General features: G+C 42.2%; 1 protein-coding gene across 1 annotated transcript in view; it reads left to right on the top strand.

Moving 5' to 3' along the window:
* The window catches only part of ULK4 (unc-51 like kinase 4), a 665,001-nt gene extending 643,833 nt beyond the window's left edge, over positions 1 to 21,168 (top strand). Inside the window, exons 35-36 of the mRNA XM_049782607.1 lie at positions 18,651 to 18,736; positions 20,901 to 21,168. Of these exons, the coding sequence (XP_049638564.1) occupies positions 18,651 to 18,736; positions 20,901 to 20,964 (150 nt within the window). The 3' untranslated portion in view covers positions 20,965 to 21,168. The remainder of the gene's footprint in view (positions 1 to 18,650; positions 18,737 to 20,900) is intronic.
* Positions 21,169 to 22,701: the final 1,533 nt, after the last annotated feature.

Below are 22,701 nucleotides of genomic sequence, written 5' to 3'. Positions count from 1 at the left end.
AGAATCTGGAATAAGCCCTGAGAAGTGCCAGCTATGTCCTCATGACCCCTGGAAAGGAAAAACAACAAAAAAGCTGCCTATTTATATCATCTCATGACTGACTTTTCTTTTCTATCCCTGGTATCTCACTAGATTGAGAGCCTCAGGAATGAAGCCTGGGTGCAACTTTTTATTTAGTAATACCAGAAGTCTCAAACTTAGGATGCTGCCATATGCATGGCATATCATTGCAATCATGTTCCGCATGTGACTTTGGTTTTCATGTTTTTACTTATTATAAGCATGTATTATTTTTGAACACTTTACATTCTTCTGCTTCATAATATACTTTTTATAAGTCGAAGTTTTAGCAGCCCTGCATTGAATTAATATGTGCACATTTTAAAGGCATGAAATAATAAAAATGAAAACTGTAGACTAGTATAATACAGTATAATGACTAGTATAATACCCAAGTGCAACCTCCCCACCACCAGTGCCCCAACTCCTTCCTGCCCCACCCCCTGCCTGTATTTGAGACAGGCATTCTACTTCTCTCACTCAATACCATTGTCATAATAGTTCTTAGTGTAGTTATTTCTCTAACTGCACTCACCACTCTTTGTGGTAAACTTCATATCGTGGGCCAGTCCTTCCAGCCCTCATCTCTATTGTCACTGGGTATTATTAGAATACTGTCTTTTATTTTTCTTAAATCCCACAGATGAGTGAGACTATTCTGTGTCAGTCTCTCTCCCTCTGACTTATTTCACTCAGCATAATAGTTTCCATGTCCAGTTGCAGGCCAACACCATTTGATTAGAGGGACTAATCCTTGCAGAGTGGCTGGCAGAGTAAGGTCACTAGATAGAATGAGGCATTGAGGACAGAAGGAAACATTTTTGATCTATCATCGCCCAACTTTGCACCCTCCCCATCTGAAAAAGTTCCTAGAATGGGTCAGAATCAGAAACTGTTGAGCCACTTGCCCTATCTACTACTTTCCTACATCAGCAGCCCTCAACCCCCATGCCTTCTCTGCCTGCTTGCCTGCTTGCCTGCCTGTCTGCCTATCTGTCTGTCTATCTGTCTGTCTGTCTATCTGTCTGTCTGTCTGTCTGTCTGTCTCTCTCTCTCTCTCTCTCTCTCACACACACACACACACACACACACACACACACACACCATGTTGCTAAAGACTGACTGACATCTATTTGGCTCGCAATTGCCTCATATCTACTCACACAGTTCCTCACTACTATGATCAAGGTTCTCACACCTAACCAAATCCCATGCTGGTTATAACTGTGAATATTTTCCCTTGTGAGGAAAGATTCCAGTCACATCCCATGATTGACATTCTTGCTCCACTGCCTGGGGAATTTTCTGTTTCTAAGAACTTGACTCAGTTCCTTTGGGAAACATGGTATGCCTGAACTGCCTTTCACCAGAACTTTTTCTGGGCCAACTTCTACTTGATTCTTCTAGCCACCAGAGGTCTACAATTACAGTTCCTTGACAATTAAAATAGTTTTTTCCTTATTTATTTTGGTCCTGGCAGTTACATTTAGCCATTTGGATGTGGCCTTCAGGATTTCCCAAACCAACTATATTATATTCAACATTTCAAACTGACTGGGTTTAATGGCCAGAAACTGCTGTAATTACAAACAGTTTCTAAGCAATAAGGGCATCTTTACTACTCTGGAGAGAGCTGAGAGAATTGGCTGACCTAAAATGAAGGCAGTATAGATGGATCGTTTCCTTCTAGAGAATAATCACGACTTTATGACAAGAAAAACATTCAAATCCTCAGCATGTCATTTCCACAAACGTTGAATTGAGCAGATATCCACCAGCAGAGCTCAGAGTTTGGCCAAACGAGAATGAAGGTATCAGCAGAGCTGTCAAGCAAATCAGATTCCAATAAGACAAGAGAAAAGCCAAATGCAACAAGATGGTCCCCCTCTTGGGTGTGTCTCACTGACGACCCTTCACTCTGTCTGTTGGAGAGTTCCAGAGTTTGCCTTCTCTCCACCTCCCTTTACTGGCTTCCTTTTCTTACTCTAGAAATAGCACTAAGGAAAATAAGGTTCTCCCATTTGCTCTGACTTTCGAGGCTGCTTTCTGAAAAGGCACAAGAGAAGCCACCCCTCGGGCACCCGCCTCCCCCACCAAAATGTCATCTCCCTCTATTCTCATGGGTAGCATCAGATCCTACCTCTTATAGTCTGACATTGGCCTGTCTGTGGTAGGTGTTTTGTAGACAGACTCTCATGTGGGGAAGCACAGAACCTGGTGGTAGAAGCAAGAGGGAGCAATGGAAAGAGTTTGTTGGATCTATATCTCCTCTCACATTCCCGCTGACCCTTCTCTAGGATGGCATCAAAGAAGAGCTTCCTCTAGGGTCACAGTGAAGAGAATAAACCATGATGACCTTCAGTGGCTTCCTGCAAACTGTCCACTCAGTTCTCCTCTCCTGGGGATGGCGCACACAGGCTCTGAGTGGGGGCCACCACATCAGGAACTTCTGTTTACAAGGCAGTCTGTATGTTCTCATGGCCTCATTCAGTGAAGACCTGGGCTCTGTCTCAAAAGCGTTACTCCCACTGTAAGCAATAAGGATCAAAGAAGCAATAAGTATCAATACCAACAGCCATGAGATAAGAGGAGAGGCCCACAGCAGCACAGAGTGGCTGAGCCTTTGCCCAAGCTCCCCAGCACAGGCACAGCAGTCAGCAATGAAATACCATGTCGTGGAGCAGCCACCCATCAGCCAGCAGCTGAACAAGGTGCTCTGCTGAGTATGAGGATGATCTGGTCTTTTGAGGGTTGGGTGGGCTGAGTCCTACCTTGCATTTCTGTTGTGCACTTCTTGCTGCTCGCAGTCCCAGGAGATACCCCTAACCTCTGTTTTCTTTTGTGTGAAATGGGCATTGTAATACTTTCTAAAGATCATCAAAAATAAGATGCTAGGAATGTAGCAGATCATAGAAAAGATCATTTGCCTTGCACACGGCCAGCCTGGCTTGATCCGTGGCATTCTATATGTTCTGAGCCTGCTGAGGATTGATTTCTGAGCACAGAGGTAGGAGTAACACCTGAGCACCACAAGGTATGGCCCCAAAGTAAAAAAATATTAGTAAGATGCTATGTTTGAAAGTTCTGAATTCTTCCTGAACATAATAAGCATACCAAAATGTTCGTTTCCTTTGTTGACTTAAATTCTCAGGGTTTTTTTGCTTTAAGTTCTCTTGACCCAGTTATCTAGAAAAAGTTGAACCCTCACAGTTTTTACCTGAACCTATTTTTTTGCAACTTCTATTGAAGTACCATGATTTGTGATTCTGTTAAAGATTTATATAAAGTGTTTAACAGCACACTAGCATAATCAGAGTCTCCACAGCCCTCCATTTATATCCCAGGATCCCCTCCCACAAACATACGTAGTAAGCTCAGTTCTGTAGATTGACTCTCAGGCCCTATTGTCTTTGTCCATTTGCTCTTCCTTTCCTATATTTCTTTTTATCACACATCGAAATGAGATTATTATATATCTGTCCTTATGCTCATTTCTTTTACCATGATACTGGCTCTCCATACGAGGTAGATTACCAGACTACATGTGTTTCACTCAGCCTAGTTTGGATTATTTCATGTGCAACCCTTATTCAGACTCGTTCACATGGGGTTGGAGATACAGCATGTGGGGTGATTTTACACAGTTCTATTCATTGAGATTTTTTATTTCTTTAGCTTTGTCCACATACACTTGTTCATGTCTCTTCCCCACAGTTCTTCTTGGGTTCACATGGAAAATCATTGGTTTTCTTGGACAGGAGGTGCTCAGGCATTTTTCTTTCTCTTCTGACTCTAACTTCTTCAAGTTGAGTTTCTATATCTCAGATGCCATCACTTCCAAAGATGTACGTAATGCTGTAGTGAATTAAATTCAACTCACTTAGTGAATTAAAGCTGGCCCCATGCTTCAGATGATGTGGAAGAATGCCTCCATTGAGTTCTGTCTGAAATCAAAGATGATACTGCTTTTGCCTTCTTTTTATTCAGGGTGTTGAGTGTGTGATCTCTATCCCCTCCCAAGAACCTGAGTTTATAGAAATTGAGGCCAGATCTCAGTGATTACAGCATTGTGTTTGGACCTTCCCTTGAGATGCTCCAATCTGGGCTCCAACTGGAACCCTTCCCACTAGTTGCTGTTCAGCAGATTTACTTACATCAGTCCTTAGAATCTCTCTAGATTTCTCTCTCACAGACAAAATAGCCCTGATCATAAGTGACCTCACTTGCTTTCTTGGGGGAACATAAGGTATTTAAAGTGACTCCAAAGAGGGCACAGGTGCCACAAGACAGCAAGAGGCTATGCATTGTGAATAGCTCCATTCTGCCCAAAATGCCCTCAGAATGACCAAAGGCAGAGCAGTGTGTGATCAGCATTTTGCTTTAATTTGAGCGTGAAAGGTGAAGATAACTTGAAAAGTTTCTGGAGACTCTCACAACGAGCGTGGCACCACCAGGTACAAAGTGGTGGTATGGATCAAGGACCAGTGTTAGATTTCTTCTTGTTGACCAGATGTTCCTCCTGGTTCTATCTGGCACCAGTGACATGGATGAGCATGTCTCAATGTGTAATTGGTAGCAGTAGCTCTGAAGTTACATTAAAAAACCCAGGCTGAAGAGAGAACAAAGTGCTCATTTTTAAGAAAATAAAACAGGGGCCAAAGAATTAGCACATGTAGGGCCTCACACACAGCTGACCCGATTTCGATTCTGTGCATCCCATGTGGTCTTCTGAGCACAGTGCCAGGAGGAATCCTTGAGTGCCACTGGACATGGCAGTGAGTGAGTGAGAGAGAGAGAGAGAGAGAGAGAGAATAAAATAAAGGGGTTGAACAAGCCAGGTTTATTTTTTAATTTTAACTCTACTTTTAACTCTCTAAAGTAGAGTTGTCATAGTTACCAGCTTGTTTCCACTTGCATTTAGGGAGATCTGAGGACCTGGGAATTAATCTAATCCTCCCTGTGTGGAGTGTGTGTTCGTAACAACATGGCAAGGAACCCCTGGGCTATGCAGGCTGCTGTCAGCAAGGGCTTCTGGTGGTTTGGTCTTGTTTTTCTCTGGGTTGTCAGTGTTGCTGAGCTTGTCGAGAGGAACTCATAATTAGAAAACTAAGCATGGATTCATTTTTCCACACATTCAGTTTCCAAAAGTTAGAGGACTGCAGTCACACATGCTCCTAAATGAAGTCCTATGACCTGTCAGTACCTGATTCATCGCAGCTGCCATTCCCAGGCCCTCCTTGAATAGAAAGATTTGCACTAGAGCATTTTATAAGCTGCGTGGGGAGGATGCTGTGAGTCACATTTAGGAGAGTAAATTCATGGTTTGCCACTTAGTGGAAAATAAAGTCCCATCTCATGCATTCACTTTTCTGGACTTTGGAGAGGTGTTGTGAGTACCAGGTCTTGCTTTGTCCCCCAGTGGCCACATGGTCTGGAGCCAGCCACTGTCCTCTCTGTTCCCACAGCTTGATCACAAGCTAAGGAGGCTGGCTGACTTCCAGCTCCTCCTGTCTCCAGAGGATGGCGGGGGCAGGGGACAATAGATGATTTCAAGTTGGGAAGTTGACATCCAGGAAGGAGCCAACCCACATTCCATACAGCAGAGTTTGTTGGACAGAGCTACTACCCTGCAACTGGTGAGCCCATTTGGGGAATATGACATATCAATCTGGGTAGCACCAGCTTCTCCTTTCAATGTTTGGATGACCCCAAGTGATGTATGAATGCTGAGTGACATAATGCCCTGAGTAAAGTGACTATAGCAGAAGGTAGATCAAAGAAGGGCATTTCCCCAAAGTATAGTATTTACTTTTATGTGTTGCCGCAGACAGAAAAGGAGAAATTATCTTTGCAAGTTGCTCTTAATTCTAAGTGCTAATTCTCCATTTCTGACTTTGATTTTGTGTTTGGAGCCAGACTCAGCCATGGTCAGGGGCTACTCCTGCCTGGCTCAGGTTGCACGCAGTAGAGTTCAGGGCACCATACAGTGTTGAGGATTGATTCTAGATGCAAGCATGCATTCCTAAGCCTTCTGAGTCATCTTTCTTAATTTTCAAGTGATTCAAGACTCCATGTTTTGAACAGTTCTCATCTACCAGGTGAATGGCACATATTTAGATAATTCATGTCTCCATTTTGATTGATTTCATCCATTCGGCTACCAGTCAGCCGTTTTCACAGCATGATATGACTGGTACAACATTTAGTTGATATCTTTTCATCGTAGCGCAGAGAAATGTGAATGAGGCATGCCTCTGTTTGCAGGAAATGGACACCTGCCATATGATGTTTTGAAATAATGAAACTCACTTTTGACCTCTTAGAGAAGTTCTTCTGCTGCTGTACATGATTGAAAAGTAAAATTGAGGGGCCAGAGTGATAGCACATCTGTAGGGCATTTGCCATGCACGCAGCTGACCCAGGATGAAACTGGATTCGATCCTGGGCATCCCATATGGTCCCTTGAGTCAGAAGCGATTTCTGAGCACACAGCCAGGAGTAACCCCTGAGCATCACCGGGTGTGGCCCCAAAACAAAAAAGAAAAAGAAAAGAAAAAGAAAATTGAGTTAGCTTGTCTTCAACTACCAGAATGAACTACTGGCAAAGAACATAGTAACTCTAGGAAGAAGACACTTTGTTTATACCCTCTTAGCCCATCCCACATCATTTATTTCCTTAAGCATCTGTGTGAAGTATTCTTTCTTACCGTATTTTCCAGCATATAAGACGACTTTTGAAACAAAAAAAAAGTCAAGGGGGGGTTGTCTTTTTTTTTTTTTTTTTTTGGTTTTTGGGCCACACCCGGCGGTGCTCAGGGGTTACTCCTGGCTGTCTGCTCAGAAATAGCTCCTGGCAGGCACGGGGGACCATATGGGACACCGGGATTCGAAGGGGGGTTGTCTTATATGCCGAGTATATCCAAAAAAAATGTTTCAATATGTCGCTAAACGAAAATTGTCTGAATATTGCCACAAAACGAATTTTCCAACTCGATCCTGCACCAATCACTGCAAGGCTGCTTCTCTAACTCAGCCAATCCAAGCAGGCTTTTTATGCATGCAAATTAGACAATATCTGGACCCGAATCTACACTGTCAAAAGCCTGCTCAGGTTGGCCAGAGTCAGAGAGGAAGTTTATTACAGTATAACCTTTGAACCTTTGCTTGTTGTGATTGGCTCGCTGAGGTACATGAGCACAGGAACATATGCAGCACAGGAACACATGCAGCACAAGCAGCACAGGAACGTTCTGTCTGATACAGCGAATATAGGCCTAAACCTATGTTTTAACTGCAAAATTAGGGTCGTCTTATACGTCTGCAAATATGGTAACTGTTATCACAGCCAGGAAAGTTTTCCTTTTTTTTTTTTCTTAGGAAAGTTTTCCAACAGTTACTTAGCCATGTGATTACCAATCTGAGTAAATAAATGCTCAAAATAAATAAATAATAATAAAATACTCAAACTTTTCCTTTTCCCTCTTTCAGAATGCTAAGGAATTTGTTTTGTCTGTTTTGCCCATGGGGCCACACAAAATTTGATATTCTGGGGCTATTCCTGATTTAGTGCTTGGGGTTCACTCCTGGTTAGACGTTAAGTACAAGGGATGCCAGAAAAATTATGCAACTATCTCTGCTCAAGGGAGTTCAAAGGAGACATCGATATAGACTTGCCCATGTTCTCCTTTGAGCATGTATCTTGTTTGTTTCTGTTTCTTTGCTACCTGTGTTCTCTCTAGAACACATTCCCTCCATTTCTCTCTCCTCTCACATCCTTCTAAATAAATTTTGATAAAGACTATCTTGCCTCATTAAAAAAAGGAGAAATAGAATGACTGGTGAGCTGTAAGTTAGTTTATAGGAAAGTTCATGTACCAGGATAATATAATATTTAAAGACCACTGTGAATTACAGTGGAATTTTTCAAAACAGAAGGTAGTTCTCCAGCACCATTTATAGCCTTCAGTGGTTCCCAAGGACAAAATATGACGTTTCAAAATAATGAAATCCACTACAGACTCTTCAGGACTCAAGAACCTCTGCTATGGTACATCTAGGGGAAATGAGAAGTCCTGTTTATTGTAAAGTCGGTTGACAACCTAATATTGGAAATCTAACTCATCAAACAAGATTGGAATCATTTTCTGTACTTAGGAGTTTTGGGCCACACTTGGCAGTGCTCAGGACTTACTCCTGACTCTGCTCAGGGATTACTCCCGATGGTGCTTATGGGACCCTGTTTGGTGCCAGGGACTAAACCCAGATTAGGCACTTGCAAGGCAAGCGCCCTACCCACTGTACTATCTCTTTGGCCCATAAGAAGATTGACATCATGATAAAATAATTTAACCAGTAAATTAAAATTTTTGTCTTCGGGAGACTGAGAGCTAGTTTAAAATACAGAGCTGGAATGTAAATTTTACATGTAGGATTCCCAGAGAAACCCGAAATTCTCCCAGGATTAATTCAGAAAGAGCCCCAGAGCACTGCAGATTATGGCCCAAAAATAAAATATAGAAAAAAAGACCTTTGTTCAAAATTTCCCAGGTTTTTCTTTAATGATATTACACTTTAAGAAAATCTAATTTTACTAATATAGGAACACTAACTTTGTTTTTCCTTCCCCTGGTTGAAAGAGTCTTAGTTTTTTTCTGTTTTCAAAGATTATGATTTTAGGCTTTTTATTTGTTTGGAAGTCAACACCCCAGAGTTCTCTGGGTCTACTCCTTGCACTTTGTTTTGGAGTCATTCATGGTACTACTCAGAAGAACACGAGGTGCCAGGGATTAACCCTGAGTCTCCAGCAGGCAAAACATGCTCTCAGCCCTTTGAGCCATTTTTCTTTCTTTTTTTTTTTATTTAAACACCTTGATTACATACATGATTGTGTTTGGGTTTCAGTCATAAAAGGAACACCACCCATCACCAGTGCAACATTCCCATCACCCAAGTCCCAAATCTCCCTCCTCCCCACCCAACCCCCGCCTGTACCCTAAACAGGCTCTACATTTCCCTCATACATTCTCAATATTAGGACAGTTCAAAATGTAGTTATTTCTCTAACTAAACTCATCACTCTTTGTGGTGAGCTTCCTGAGGTGAGCTGGAACTTCCAGCTCTTTTCTCTTTTGTGTCTGAAATTTATTATTGCAAGAATGTCTTTCATTTTTCTTAAAACCCATAGATGAGTGAGACCATTCTGCGTTTTTCTCTCTCTCTCTGACTTATTTCACTCAGCATAATAGATTCTGTGTACATCCATGTATAGGAAAATTTCATGACTTCATCCCTCCTGACAGCTGCATAATATTCCATTGTGTATATGTACCACAGTTTCTTTAGCCATTCGTCTGTTGAAGGGCATCTTGGTTGTTTCCAGAGTCTTGCTATGGTAAATAGTGCTGCAATGAATATAGGTGTAAGGAAGGGATTTTTGTATTGTATTTTTGTGTTCTTAGGGTATATTCCTAGGAGTGGTATAGCTGGATCGTATGGGAGCTCGATTTCCAGTTTTTGGAGGAATCTCCATATTGCTTTCCATAAAGGTTGAACTAGACGGCATTCCCACCAGCAGTGGATAAGGGTTCCTTTCTCTCCACATCCCCGCCAGCACTGTTTGTTCTCATTCTTTGTGATGTGTGCCATTCTCTGTGGTGTGAGGTGGTATCTCATTGTTGTTTTGATTTGCATCTCTCTGATGATTAGTGATGTGGAGCATTTCTTCATGTGTCTTTTGGCCATTTGTATTTCTTCTTTGTCAAAGTGTCTGTTCATTTCTTCTCCCCATTTTTTGATGGGATTAGATGTTTTTTTCTTGTAAATTTCTGTCAGTGCCTTGTATATTTTGGAGATTAGCCCTTTGTCTGATGGGTATTGGGTGAATAGATTCTCCCACTCAGTGGGTGGCTCTTGTATCCTGGGCACTATTTCCTTTGAGGTGCAGAAGCTTCTCAACTTAATATATTCCCATCTGTTAATCTCTGTTTTCACTTGCTTGGAGAGTGCAGTTTCCTCCTTGAAGATGCCTGAAGTCTCAATGTCCTGGAGAGTTTTGCCTATGTGTTGTTCTATATATCTTATGGTTTGGGGTCGGATATCGAGGTCTTTAATCCATTTGGATTTTACCTTCGTACATGATGTTAGCTGGGGGTCTAAGTTCAATTTTTTGCAAGTGGCTAGCCAGTTGTGCCAACACCACTTGTTGAAGAGGCTTTCCTTGCTCCATTTAGGATTTCCTGCTCCTTTATCAAAAATTAGGTGATTGTATGTCTGGGGAACATTTTCTGAGTATTCAAGCCTATTCCACTGATCTGAGGGTCTGTCCTTATTCCAATACCATGCTGTTTTGATAACTATTGCTTTGTAGTAAAGTTTAAAGTTGGGGAAAGTAATTCCTCCCATATTCTTTTTCCCAATATTGCTTTAGCTATTCTAAGGTGTTTATTGTTCCAAACAAATTTCAAAAGTGCCTGATCTACCTCTTTGAAGAATGTCATAGGTATCTTTAGAGGGATAGCGTTGAATCTGTATAACGCCTTGGGGAGTATTGCCATTTTGATGATGTTAATCCTGCCAATCCATGAGCAGGGTATGTGTTTCCATTTCCGCGTGTCCTCTCTTATTTCTTGGAGCAGAGTTTTATAGTTTTCTTTGTATAGGTCTTTCACATTTTTAGTCAAGTTGATTCCAAGATATTTGAGTTTGTGTGGCACTATTGTGAATGGGGTTGTTTTCTTAATGTCTATTTCTTCCTTATTACTATTGGTATATAGAAAGGCCATTGATTTTTGTGTGTTAATTTTGTAGCCTGCCACCTTGCTATATGAGTCTATTGTTTCTAGAAGCTTTTTGGTAGAGTCTTTGGGGTTTTCTAAGTAGAGCATCATGTCATCTGCAAACAGTGAGAGCTTGACTTCTTCCTTTCCTATCTGGATTCCCTTGATATCTTTTTCTTGCCTAATCGCTATAGCAAGTACTTCCAGTGCTATGTTGAATAGGAGTGGTGAGAGAGGACAGCCTTGTCTTGTGCCAGAATTTAGAGGGAAGGCTTTTAGTTTTTCTCCATTGAGGATAATATTTGCCACTGGCTTGTGGTAGATGGCCTTAACTATATTGAGAAAGGTTCCTTCCATTCCCATCTTGCTGAGAGTTTTGATCAAGAATGGATGTTGGACCTTGTCAAATGCTTTCTCTGCATCTATTGATATAATCATGTGGATTAACCCTGAGTCTCCAGCAGGCAAAACATGCTCTCAGCCCTTTGAGCCATTTTTCTATAAAAAAAAAACTTTTAAGACAGGTTGTTCTTTTTTTTTTTTTTTTTTAACATGGGCTTGTCTTTTTTTCTTTAATTCATTTGGGGAAATACCTAGAAATGCAGTTGCTAAATTGTGTGTTTGATTGTACAAGGAATACCAAATGATCTTGTTAAGTGTCTGCCCCATGTGGCACAAGAACCAGCAATGTGAGCATTATTGCTAGTCTGAATCCAGCCAGAATTTATGGTGGTTGTCAGTATTGTGAATTTTAGCCTTTCTAATTAGTTTCTAGAGGTTTATGTTCTAATTTTAATTTGTATTTCCCTAATGACTATGATTCTAGAGTTTGTCCTTATGGGAATATTTGCTACCCAAATACCTTCTTTTTTGTTTGTTTTTATTTTTGGGTCACACCCTGCAGCGCTCAGAGGTTACTCTTGGCTCTTCGCTTAGAAATCATGCCTGGTAGGTTCAAGGGACCATGTGGGAAGCTGGGGATTGAACCCGGGTCTGTCCCGTGTGCAAGGCTAATGCCCAACTGCTGTGCTATCTCTCTGGCCCCCAAATACCTTCTTTGGTGAAATGTCTTTATACTTCCTCATTTTAAAAACTGGTTTGGGGTACTGGAGTGATAGCACAGTAGTAGGGTGTTTGCCTTGCACACATCTGGCCTGGGTTCAATTCCTAGCACCTCAAAGGGTCCCCCGACTCTGCCAGGGGTGATTTCTGAGTGCAGAGCCAGAAGTAGCCTCTGAGTGCTGCCAAGTGTGGTCCAAAAAACCCAAAACTAAATAAAAATAAAAACCGGTTTGGGAAGGCTGGGATACAGCACTAGAGGTAAGGTGTTTGCCTTGCATGTCATGTGAGTTCTTTACATTAAAATTAGCTACTAGCTTTGTTATATATATATAAAACCATGATTTATATATACATGACCATGATTCTAGAGTTTGTCCTTATAGGAATATATATATAACCATGATTTATATATACATGACCATGATTCTAGAGTTTGTCCTTATAGGAATATTTGCCACCAAAATATCTTTTTTTTTTTTCGTTTTTGGGTCACACCCAGCAGCACTCAGGAGTTACTCCTGGCTCTGTGCTCAGAAGTCGCTCCTGGCAGGCTTGGGGGACCATATGGGATGCCGAGATTCCAACCGGGGTCTGTCCTGTGTTGGCCGCATACAAGGAAACACCTTACTGCTGTTTATTTTACTGGTAATATTTTTAACCAGTCTCTGACTTACCTTAACAGCATTTCTCAGTCATATTTTTATTTTTGATACTGTGTCATTTTTTCAGGGATCATATAAAAACATGTTCAAATTCACATAAATTGTTTTCTTATGAAAGTTTTGATTCAGACTTAAAATTCAGGTCAATGATACAGTTTGAATTGTGTTTTATGTAAGGTATAAGATGTGAATCTAGGTTCATGTTTTCATATAGGGTATCTAGTCTATATGTCTTTCCTATATGTCCCTTCCTTCATTCAGTTCCCTTTCACACTATCAAAACTCGACACTGTTTTCCAGGTTGATTCTATTCCCATTAATCTCCATATTTATCTCTTTGCCAATAACAGTGGATCTTAATAGTGTGGTTCCTTCTTCTTTTTCAAAATGACCTTAGCTGGTCTAGTTTCTTTGCCTTTCCATCAGTATTTTATTTGAGGAGGTGGGTTTGGGAACCATACCTAGTGGTGCTCAGAGACTATTCCCAGTTCTATACTTAGAGGTTACACCCAGGCATACTCAAGGGACCATTCTGGGATTTAAACCTAGGCCTCTTGCAGGCAAAGTATGTGCTCAGCAAACTGAGCTTCCTGGCCATACACATGTAGTTTAGAACCAGCTATTCCATATCTACAAAAAAAAAAAAAAATACTTCCTGGGATTTTAATATGCATATCCTGTATGTCTCTCTCTCTCTCTTTCTCTCTCTCCTCTCTCTCTCTCTCTCTCTCTCTCTCTCTCTCTCTCTCTCTCTCTCTCTCTCTCTCTCTCTCTCTCTCTCTCTCTCTCGTTTTTGGGCCACACCCGGCGGTGCTCAGGAGTTAATCCTGGCTGTCTGCTCAGACATAGCTCCTGGCAGGCACGGGGGACCATATGGGACACTGGGATTCGAACAACCACCTTTGGTCCTGGATCAGCTGCTTGCAAGGCAAACGCCACTGTGCTATCTCTCCGGGCCCGTATATGTCTTTCTTCTGGCTTTAACATATCTTCCAGTTCTATTCATGTTGTAGCTAATTACCTGACTACATTATTCCTTTCAGCAATGTAGTATTCCATTGTACCTATGGAAACCACTCACCTGTTACTGGACATGTAGGATGATTCCAACTCTTAGCTATTGTACTGAATGCTGCAACGAATAGCAGTGTGCATATGTCCTTTTGGTTCAATGGTTTTGTGTCCTGGGAATATCCAAAAGCAGTATTTCTGAGACATATGACAGTTCCACTTTCAGCTTACTGAGAACCCTACATACTTTTTTTTCATAAGGGTTGGACCAGACAGCATTCCCATCAGCAATGAATGAGAGCTCCTTTTGCATTATATCCCCACCAATATAGATTGTTCCCAGTGTTTTTGACATGTGCCATCCTCACTGGTGTAAGATAACATCTCCTTATCATCTTGATTTGGATTGCTCTAGAGATAAGACATAATGAGCAATTTTTTCATGTTCCTATTGGCCATTTGTTGGTCTTCCTCAGAGAGGTTTCTGTTCATTTCCCCTCCCCATTTTTTGGGTGGGGTCTTTTAGATCTGGGGCTAATCTTTGTGAGTATTTTGTATATCTTAGGTATCAACCTTTTACATGAGGTTTTGAATGCAAATATTTTTCCACTCAATTAGCTGTCTTAGTTTTAGCCCATGTTTCTTTTGTTATATAGAAACTTTGTAGTCTGATATAGTCCCATTTACTCAGATTTGATTTTTTAGCCTTTGCCATTGGGATCTTGTCACTGGAGACTCCTTTGAGTGTTCTTGTCACTTTGAGACTCCTTTGGAGTGTTCTACTTATGCTTTCCTTAGTGTTCTATATAGATTCAGGTCTTATCTCAAGATCTTTGATTCACTATGTGTTCACTTTCGTGTAAGGTGTGAGATATGGATCCAGCTTTAATTTTTTACAAATGATTATCCAACTGTCCCAAAACCATTTGTTGATGAGGCCCTTTTTTCCTTTTGATGTTCTCAGCTCCTTTGTAAAAGATTAACTGACCATATACTAGGAGGTTTTATCAGTGAATATATGATATGACTCGGTCTAAAAGTCTGTCTTTTTTCTAATCTATGTTGTTTTGATCACTATGGTTTTGTAGTACAGCTGCAAGTTAGGTAATGAGATGCCTCCCATTTTCTTGTTTTTAATTATCTGGGTCTTTTATGATTCCACAAAAAGGTTGTAAGTGACAAAGAATGCTGTTTGTGGCTGGTCCGATGGCAGTGGTTTATCAGAACTTATTAACAAAAGTATCACAACAGTTTGTATATAACCCCTCCCACTGCTCAATTTGATTGGCTTAAAAAAAAGAATGCTGTCTGAATTTGGGTAGGGATTGCATTGAATCTATCAGTTTGGATCATGTAGTCATTTTTATAATATTGATTCTTCTGATCCATGAATATGGAAAGTTTTTCTAATTTCTTAGGTCTTCTTCAGTTTCTTTGTTAAGTGTTTTAAAGTCTTCATGGTGAAATATCTTTTGTTAATTTAATCCCTAGGTACTCAATGGTTTTTGACACTTTTTTCTTTTTCTTTTCTTTTCTTTTCTTTTCTTTTCTTTTCTTTTTTTTTTTTTTTTTTTTGATTTTTGGGTCACACCCGGCAACACTCAGGGGTTACTCCTGGCTCTGCGCTCAGAAATCGCTCCTGCCAGGCTCGGGGGATCATATGGGATGCCAGGATTCGAACCACTGTCCTTCTGCATGCATGGCAAATGCTCTATCTCCATGCTATCACTCTGACCTGATTTTTGACACTTTTAAATGGGATTGAGTCTTTGACTCTTTTCTCCTCTGACTTATTATTTATATAAAAGAATGCAATAAATTTTTGTATATTAACTTTTTAGCCAGCCACTTTACTGTATTGCTTTATTGTTTCCAGTTTTTTTTTTTCTTTGTGGGCTCTTTTGGGTCTTCAGTGTGTACCATCATTTCATCTGCAAATAGAAATAGTTTGACTTGTTTTCCTATTTCGATTCTTTCTCATGCCTTATTGCTGTTGGTAGGATTTTGAATACTATGTTGAATAAAAGTAGAGACAATGGGCCTTGAGCCTTTAGCCTGACTTCAGTGGGAATGCTTTCAGTCTTTCACCATTAATAATAATGTTGGCTATAGGCTTTTCATAGACTGTTATTACTATCTTGAAGAAGGTTCCTTCCACACCTATGTTGCTGAAATTTTATCATGAATGGGTGTTGGATCTTGCCATATGCTTTCTCTACAATGGTTGATATGATCATATGATTTTTATGTCTCCTTTTACTGATGTGGTGTATGAGGTTAATCCATTTGCATATATTCAAAATTCCTTGCATCCCAGAATGAAACCCACTTGATCATGATGTGTCTTTTGTTGATGTACTGTTGAATATGCTGAGGTTTTTTTTTTAATATTTTTTGCACCAGTGTTCATCAGTGAGATTGATTTTGTTTTCTCTCTTGGTAGTATCTCTGTCAGCTTTGGTTATCAGAGTAAAGTTAGCTTCATAGAAGGTATTAGGAAGAGTTCCCAACTCTTCGATATTTTGGAAGAGTTTAAGGATCAATGCTAGTATTTCTTTTTTTGTTTTGTTTTGTTTTTTTGGGTCACACCCAGCAGTGCTCAGGGGTTACTCCTGGCTCTACACTCAAAAATCGCTCCTGGCAGGCTCAGAGGACCATATAGGATGCTGGGATTCGAACCACCATCCTTCAGCATGCAAGACAAATGCCCTACCTCCATGCTATCTCTCTGGTTCCAATGCCAGTAATTCTTCTCTGAGCATAGTAAAGGTGTAGCCCAAAATCACATTTTTGAGACACTCTGCTTTGTTAGTACTCTATAATTCCAACACATTTTAAGGTTCCTTGATTCTGACTTGTGTGTCCATCCACCCTGTCTCAGCCTGGGACTGGGTTCAGGCTATCTTGATTCTGTAAGTTTGAGGAAGACCATTAGATCAGTTCCAGGTACCCACAGGATGAGGCTAAGCCTTCAGAGTCTATTATGGTTGCTTTTTCAAGATTTTCTAGATTCATCATTTAGCCATTATACTCTGGTCTCCCATTTTCTGCCTGGTCCTATCTGGGTGAAACATTAGAACAAGAAAAACACAGAAATGAGTTTTAGCTGCAAAATCCTGTGTTGACTGCTATTGTTGCCACTATAGTTACTGGCCTTCAGCACTGTCCAAGGAAAGCCCAATGGCAGAGGAAATCCAAGGAGGACCTGGGGAGGATTTATCTGCGCTGAGATTTAGGTATTCTATTTCTAATTCCTCATACCTCAACTCCTCCCCAGGAACTCTCTTTCCTGACCACTAATCTGACCCTGGGATTTGGACTTATGGAATTCAAGTTGTGAAAAAAGTGGTCTAACTCATTACCAGGTTGGTGGTGCTTTGAATTCAGTTTCTTCCCTAATCTGTCTGTTGCAGTTGTTTGGCTCAGGTTTAATACTGGGTTCAGAGTGAGATAGGTCCACATGTAATTTCTCTGTATTAGCCTCTGATAAGCTTGAAAACTTAATTTCTAATCGCTTCATCTTTATATAAAGGACACTATGTCATTTTTTAGTAAAAGTTCATTTTAATGGACAAATTGCATTGTTCTCAATTCTTTTGACCTTGTTTATGTCTTGTGTCAGGTGCATTTAAAGCTTTATTCTTTTGATTACCTAATTCTCACTGCACTTTCCTATTTATACCTAGCTAGCCTTGTGAATAAATACAATCATGTTTTCTTTGCATGTTAGGGGCAATTTCTCCCAATATCTGGTCCAGGGTGGGGAAGTCTGAACAATGAATCTGGTGTAACTAAACTGAGCAATCTGAGGGGCATTTGCCTTACATGCAGCTGACCCAGGTTCAATCCCTGGCATCCCATGTGGTTCCCCCAAGTCTGCCAGGAGTAATTTCTGAGCAGAGCCAAGAGAAAGCCAAAGAGAATGCGGCCCAAACAAACAAAAAAAAAAAACCTGAGCAATCTGAAACACAATTTAGTGAAAAATCAGGTGGAATTACTCTCTGCAAAACACATCAAATTAATTTTATGATTTCAGGCATACTTGAACAGTTGACATTTTCAAGCAGCAGTATCTTGAACTCATAAGGTAGGGGTATAATTTTAGAACAAAATTTAGGAAGCATCTACTAGATGCGAATATTTGTAGAGTCCCACCCCTGGTAAGTGAACTATAGAGTCTTGGGAAGAATGATGGTGCCTCAGTCAAGAGGCAACTTTCTTCCTATGTAACTCAGTCCACATGAAGACTCAGCTACCCCTGTGATCTGACATCCAGTCATCATGATTGATTAGCAAGAAAAGTCCAACCTCTTCTTGGGAATCAGGGAGGTGATATTTCAGCACTGGTCACTGGGATCAAATAGAAACGCTTGTTACCAAGCAATCTTTTGTTAACAAAGATGAAATAATGACATGAACAGGGAAAAAGAAATAGGCTATGTATGGTGAAAGGAGCAACCCCGTCTCATTCTAGAACTAGGGTTCATTCCCTCCCTCCCTCAAGAGACATGACCTCATCATTTGAAGGAGTCTAGTGAGGGGTTTTGTAATCCCAATCTGGTTTATGGTTCTGCAGAGTCAGGTTGTCCAGGTATTTTTTTTTTCTGTCTTTATTCCCCCAGAATCATGGCAACTAACAAGAACCCTTTTACTAGGGCACCCAAATAAGTTTAGTTTGTAGTTCCTCTGCTGTCAAGTCTGTAGATCACATGTAGCCAAAGGCATGGTCCTGTCCTCTACATGAAGGAGGTTCTGATGTGCTTAAGTACTCAAGGTTCCAATGGTAGCTTGAAGTTCATTCCCATGTAATTAGCTTTAATAGTCAAATTCAGGCTTCTAGAACCTACCTGAGTGAGCCATGGAAGGCAAGTCATTCTAACCTGGCACTTCTCCAGCCCCGGTGGACTCCGTCTCACTCACCTGCCAGGGTCACCACTGTCTGCTCCCAGAGTATGAGCAGTAGCAGAGTGGGGCTCAGGGCAACCGCTGTCCAGAGCCACAGGTAGCCTGAGACTCAGGATGCTCATCCAATATAAACCCAGGGTAGGCTGGCTAACCATTCTGCTCCCTCCCTCGGCAGATTACCTCCAACCGAAAGCACCTGGAGAACCTCAAGCATGCAGGTGGCCTTCTCAAGGCTCTAGAGTGGCTGGCACCGGCTGGTGGGTAAGTAGATCCCAAGAAACAGATGCAACATTGTCTACTCAGGCCCCAGTTTCATCCATTTTCCTCCCTCCCAGTCACCCTTATACCCATGCAGTCTGCTGTGTCCACCTTCCCTATGGCCTCCTAAGAGTTACAGCAACCTGCCCATGCTGACATCAGCACTCGGGGCACATTTGTACCATGTTGCTGAGGGCCTGAGGCCTGAAAGTGAAGGGATCAGAAGTAACATATCTAGGACCTGCTCAGGACCAGGCAGCTGTTCCTCCACAAGGCTGGAGGTTGGAGCGGCTTTATCTGTCCCACGATCAAGCTGCTTCTTGGTGGAGTAGATGAGCCTCCCATAACTGCACTACACCCCCAATAAGTTCAAAATTAAACAAAACACTCAGCTGAAAAGCTGGGGATGGCACTGATCTTTACTAAGTGTCCAAGGACCAAGAAGAACGTAGGGGGCCCATATGCAAGTACTGGGAGTGATTTTGGATAAAATATGGAGGGTTTCTGATTCATGACTCAGTGCAGGCAGCCATTTTTCTTCAGTTAGTTTCCCTAGAGCTGAGGGAGCTGGCCAAAGGCCTCACCTCTACCTGTTTGATGGTAGTTTCCCTTTCCCCCTAAAAATGCCTGATGTCTTGGGTTTGGTGCTTATTTAGAGAAATTTCCATGGTAGGGGGCATTACTGAGGTGAGTCCATCAACAGGCACTACTCCAACACCTTTGCACCCAGGTTCCTGGGTTGGGTGAGGGAATGAGAAGACAAGTCCAAGTGGGCCCACATCCTTTGCTGATTCACTCCTGCCAGAGAAGTGGGTTCTTGCCCAGGGTTCTGTCAGGTGTGGAAAGGACAAGCTGACTGACAGAAAAGGCCCTCAGTCGAAAAAGTAGACACACTTCTTAGGCTGTGCCACAGCCATCAATGAGGTTACCCTGGGAACACTTGTGATTTCCATCCCATAGACAGCTGTGCAGGTTTGTGCTGAGGGAGGCCCAGGGTAACTCTTAAAGAGTGAATGCAGTAGGCAGCTGAGCCCATTTGCTCTGGTTTTGTGGAGCTCCTCACCCAAAAGCTTCTGTAGGTCTTACAGCCAAAGCCAGCACAGGCTTGTACTGCATTCATTGGGAGAGCAGGGCCCAGGTTTGGACCAAACATGTCACAAGACTCCATGCTCCCTGAGGCTGATGGCTGTTCTGGCACCAGCACTCAACACCCCAGCAAGTAAAACATCTATGCCAGATAGATCTGGAATGGGCCAAGCACGATGCCACTGGGAACATCTCATTCAGTCTCTTCAAATGGTCCAATTACACTTCTACCTCCACCAATGAATGTGTGGCTCTCCATGACAGTCACTGCTCTGACCAGTGGAATGAGCAGCAGAGCCCCACCTGACTAGCCTGGATCCAGCTGGGAACTGGCTGAGTTCAAAGGAATTCCACTGCCCCAAAGGACCTTTAAGGAATGTATGGATGGTACTGTCTCCTGGTCACAGGATGGTCACCCATCCACTGTGACCTCTTGAGTAGCATGCTCTTCCCTTAGCCCCATTTATTTGGCAACAGCTGTTTCTGCACAGGAGCTAATTTTATACTTCGTTTCACTGCTACGTGTCATTCTTTTCTTTGCAATTGTGAAGGCACAGGTTCAAATGTTTGCTCCAATAACCACATTTCCACTTTAACCTCTTAATCGCACACCTACCCACACCTGAGAATTACAACCCCACAGCTCCTGGCTGACTGGCCAGGAAGAGGCAGTATCGATCTGAGAGTTGGCACTAGGAGGTCTGGGATCTTGTTTTGTCTAAGTCAACTGCTGCAGACTCCAGGTAGCCCACTGAGAACCTGGATCTGAGGCCATTCACCTGCCACTCTTTGCCCTTATGGCTGTCAAGGTCATTCAGACACTGAATGGTGTGGGTCTGACTTGAGCCTCAGTCCTTGCCTAGAGTTACTGGTATGGCTAATCCTGAGTGCCAGTAAGTCTGTGCACTGAGCTTTTTTCTTCATAGCCTAGCCTGTAACTTTGGAATTCTGGTGCTGTATGATGGAACCTGAGTGTAGAGATCTAAGTACCGTATCTATCCAGTGCAAGAGGCCAGCCCCTTTGACAGAGGCACCATTCACCTGCACATGCCTAAGTGTTTCAACTATTTTTTTCCCTCAGTTCATCTACTGACAATGCAGTGTCCTCACTGGCGCTGGAGATCCTCCAAGCTGTTGGACACTAGCCAAGTTCACCCTGCAGTACCAGCTCTCAGAGAACTACATCAGCACTTACAGCTGTACTGGACCTAATAAAGTCTGCTGAACCCAGAATCTTCCGGCTGAAATGCTGTCACTAACTCCAGAATCTATGTAGGCTCTAGAAAATCCATTTAATATGGATCCCAAGTTCTTCTGAAATGCTTCACGAAAACCTAGCTTCGCTATCATCACCCTACACATCCCTCCAGCAATCCATAGCATACTGGTGTCTGTGTCTCCTCTTGAGATTTAAAAGACAGGACTTTTGGGCACGAATGTTCTCTCAGTTGCAGCTCCAGAGCAAACTCTTGGCATGTTGACTTATCTTCCTTTTACCTACCAGACATTATTTCAGGAATAGCTGCTTCTAAAAATGCAAAGGAGAACTGGCAAGACTTCATTAACAGATTTGCCTAAAGTCCCTAAAGTAGGTTGCACCATTCTGCGGGATGATGGAATGAGGTGTTTGTGACTAGCCTTGGGTACAAATCAGGAGGGAGCATTTTCTAATCTCTTATAATCCCAAGGGGATACTGAGTAATTTTTGTCCTAAAAAGGAGTGGTAATGGGGGGGGGGCAGGCAGAGAGATTACACAGTGGTAGGACAATTGCCTTGCACATCACCAATTTAGGAAGGATGGTGACTGAATTCCCGGCATCTCATGTGGTACCCCCGTGCCTGCTAGGAACAATTTCTGAGTTCAGAGCCAGGACCCAAGCACTGCTGGTGTGATCCAAAAACCAAAAAAAAAAGGGGTGGTGGTGGTAATGGGCTGGAGCGATAGCACAGCGGTAGGGCGTTTTTGCCTTGCATACAGCTGACCAAGGACAGACCTAAGCTCGATCCTGGTCATCCCATATAGTTCCCCTGAGCCAGGAGCAATTTCTGAGTGCATAGCCAGGTGTAACTCCTGTCACCGGGTGTGGCCCAACTTCCCCCAAAAGGTGGTAAGCTAATGAAGTTTGGGGACTTCCGACTTTCAAAAAATAAAAAATGTTCAGGAATGATTTCTTCCTTGATTTGCTACACTAGATGGTTTTGTATGAATACATACATCAATGTAAAGAATCCTTCCCCTCTAAATCCTATCAATTTGATAGTGCCTCTCATGAAATTATTTGGACATTGCAAGAAGTACTACCACCACTGTACTGAGGAAGTCCACTCAATCTAGACTAGATTGTCAGGCTGAGCCATTGGGCCATTCCTTGGCTTTTCTGGGGCCTCAAAGGCTAGATTTAGTCTGCCTCACCAGGCTCTAATGTTGTGCTCCGTGGATTTGTCTATCAACTCAACCCCAAACTTTCTGACATGCTGTCAAGGGAAGCAAGTACCAGTGACAGAACAGGTTAGACAGACAGGAAAGTAAAGGTGACCCATTTGTGCTCTCTCCCAGAAAGCTGGCCATGCAGTCATGAATGGTCACTCTAGTGATTCAACTTTCATTTGGCTTTGTCTAGTAAAAAGCAAAAGTTCACGAAAAGTTACAGCACAGCCTTTCTTTCATTCAGTCTTGGTGTGCCCAGTGCTGGAGTCCTGGCTAGTTGGTGACAAGTTTAAGAGGGCATCCCACTTCTAGGAGCAGTTGTTTCATTTGCCCCTGAAGAGCCCACTTCCTATGGAACAAGGCCCACTGTAGTCTTGAGAGCAGTGTGCCCAACTCCAAGCTGTGTACTGCCGCTGTCCTGGCCTGGCTGTGTATGCCTCTACTTTTGGGATT

The sequence above is a fragment of the Suncus etruscus genome, chromosome 10 (assembly GCF_024139225.1).
Source record: "Suncus etruscus isolate mSunEtr1 chromosome 10, mSunEtr1.pri.cur, whole genome shotgun sequence".
Taxonomy (NCBI): Eukaryota; Metazoa; Chordata; class Mammalia; order Eulipotyphla; family Soricidae; genus Suncus; species Suncus etruscus.
The sequence above is the reverse complement of the archived record's forward strand: the minus strand, read 5'-3'. Positions and strand labels throughout refer to the sequence as shown.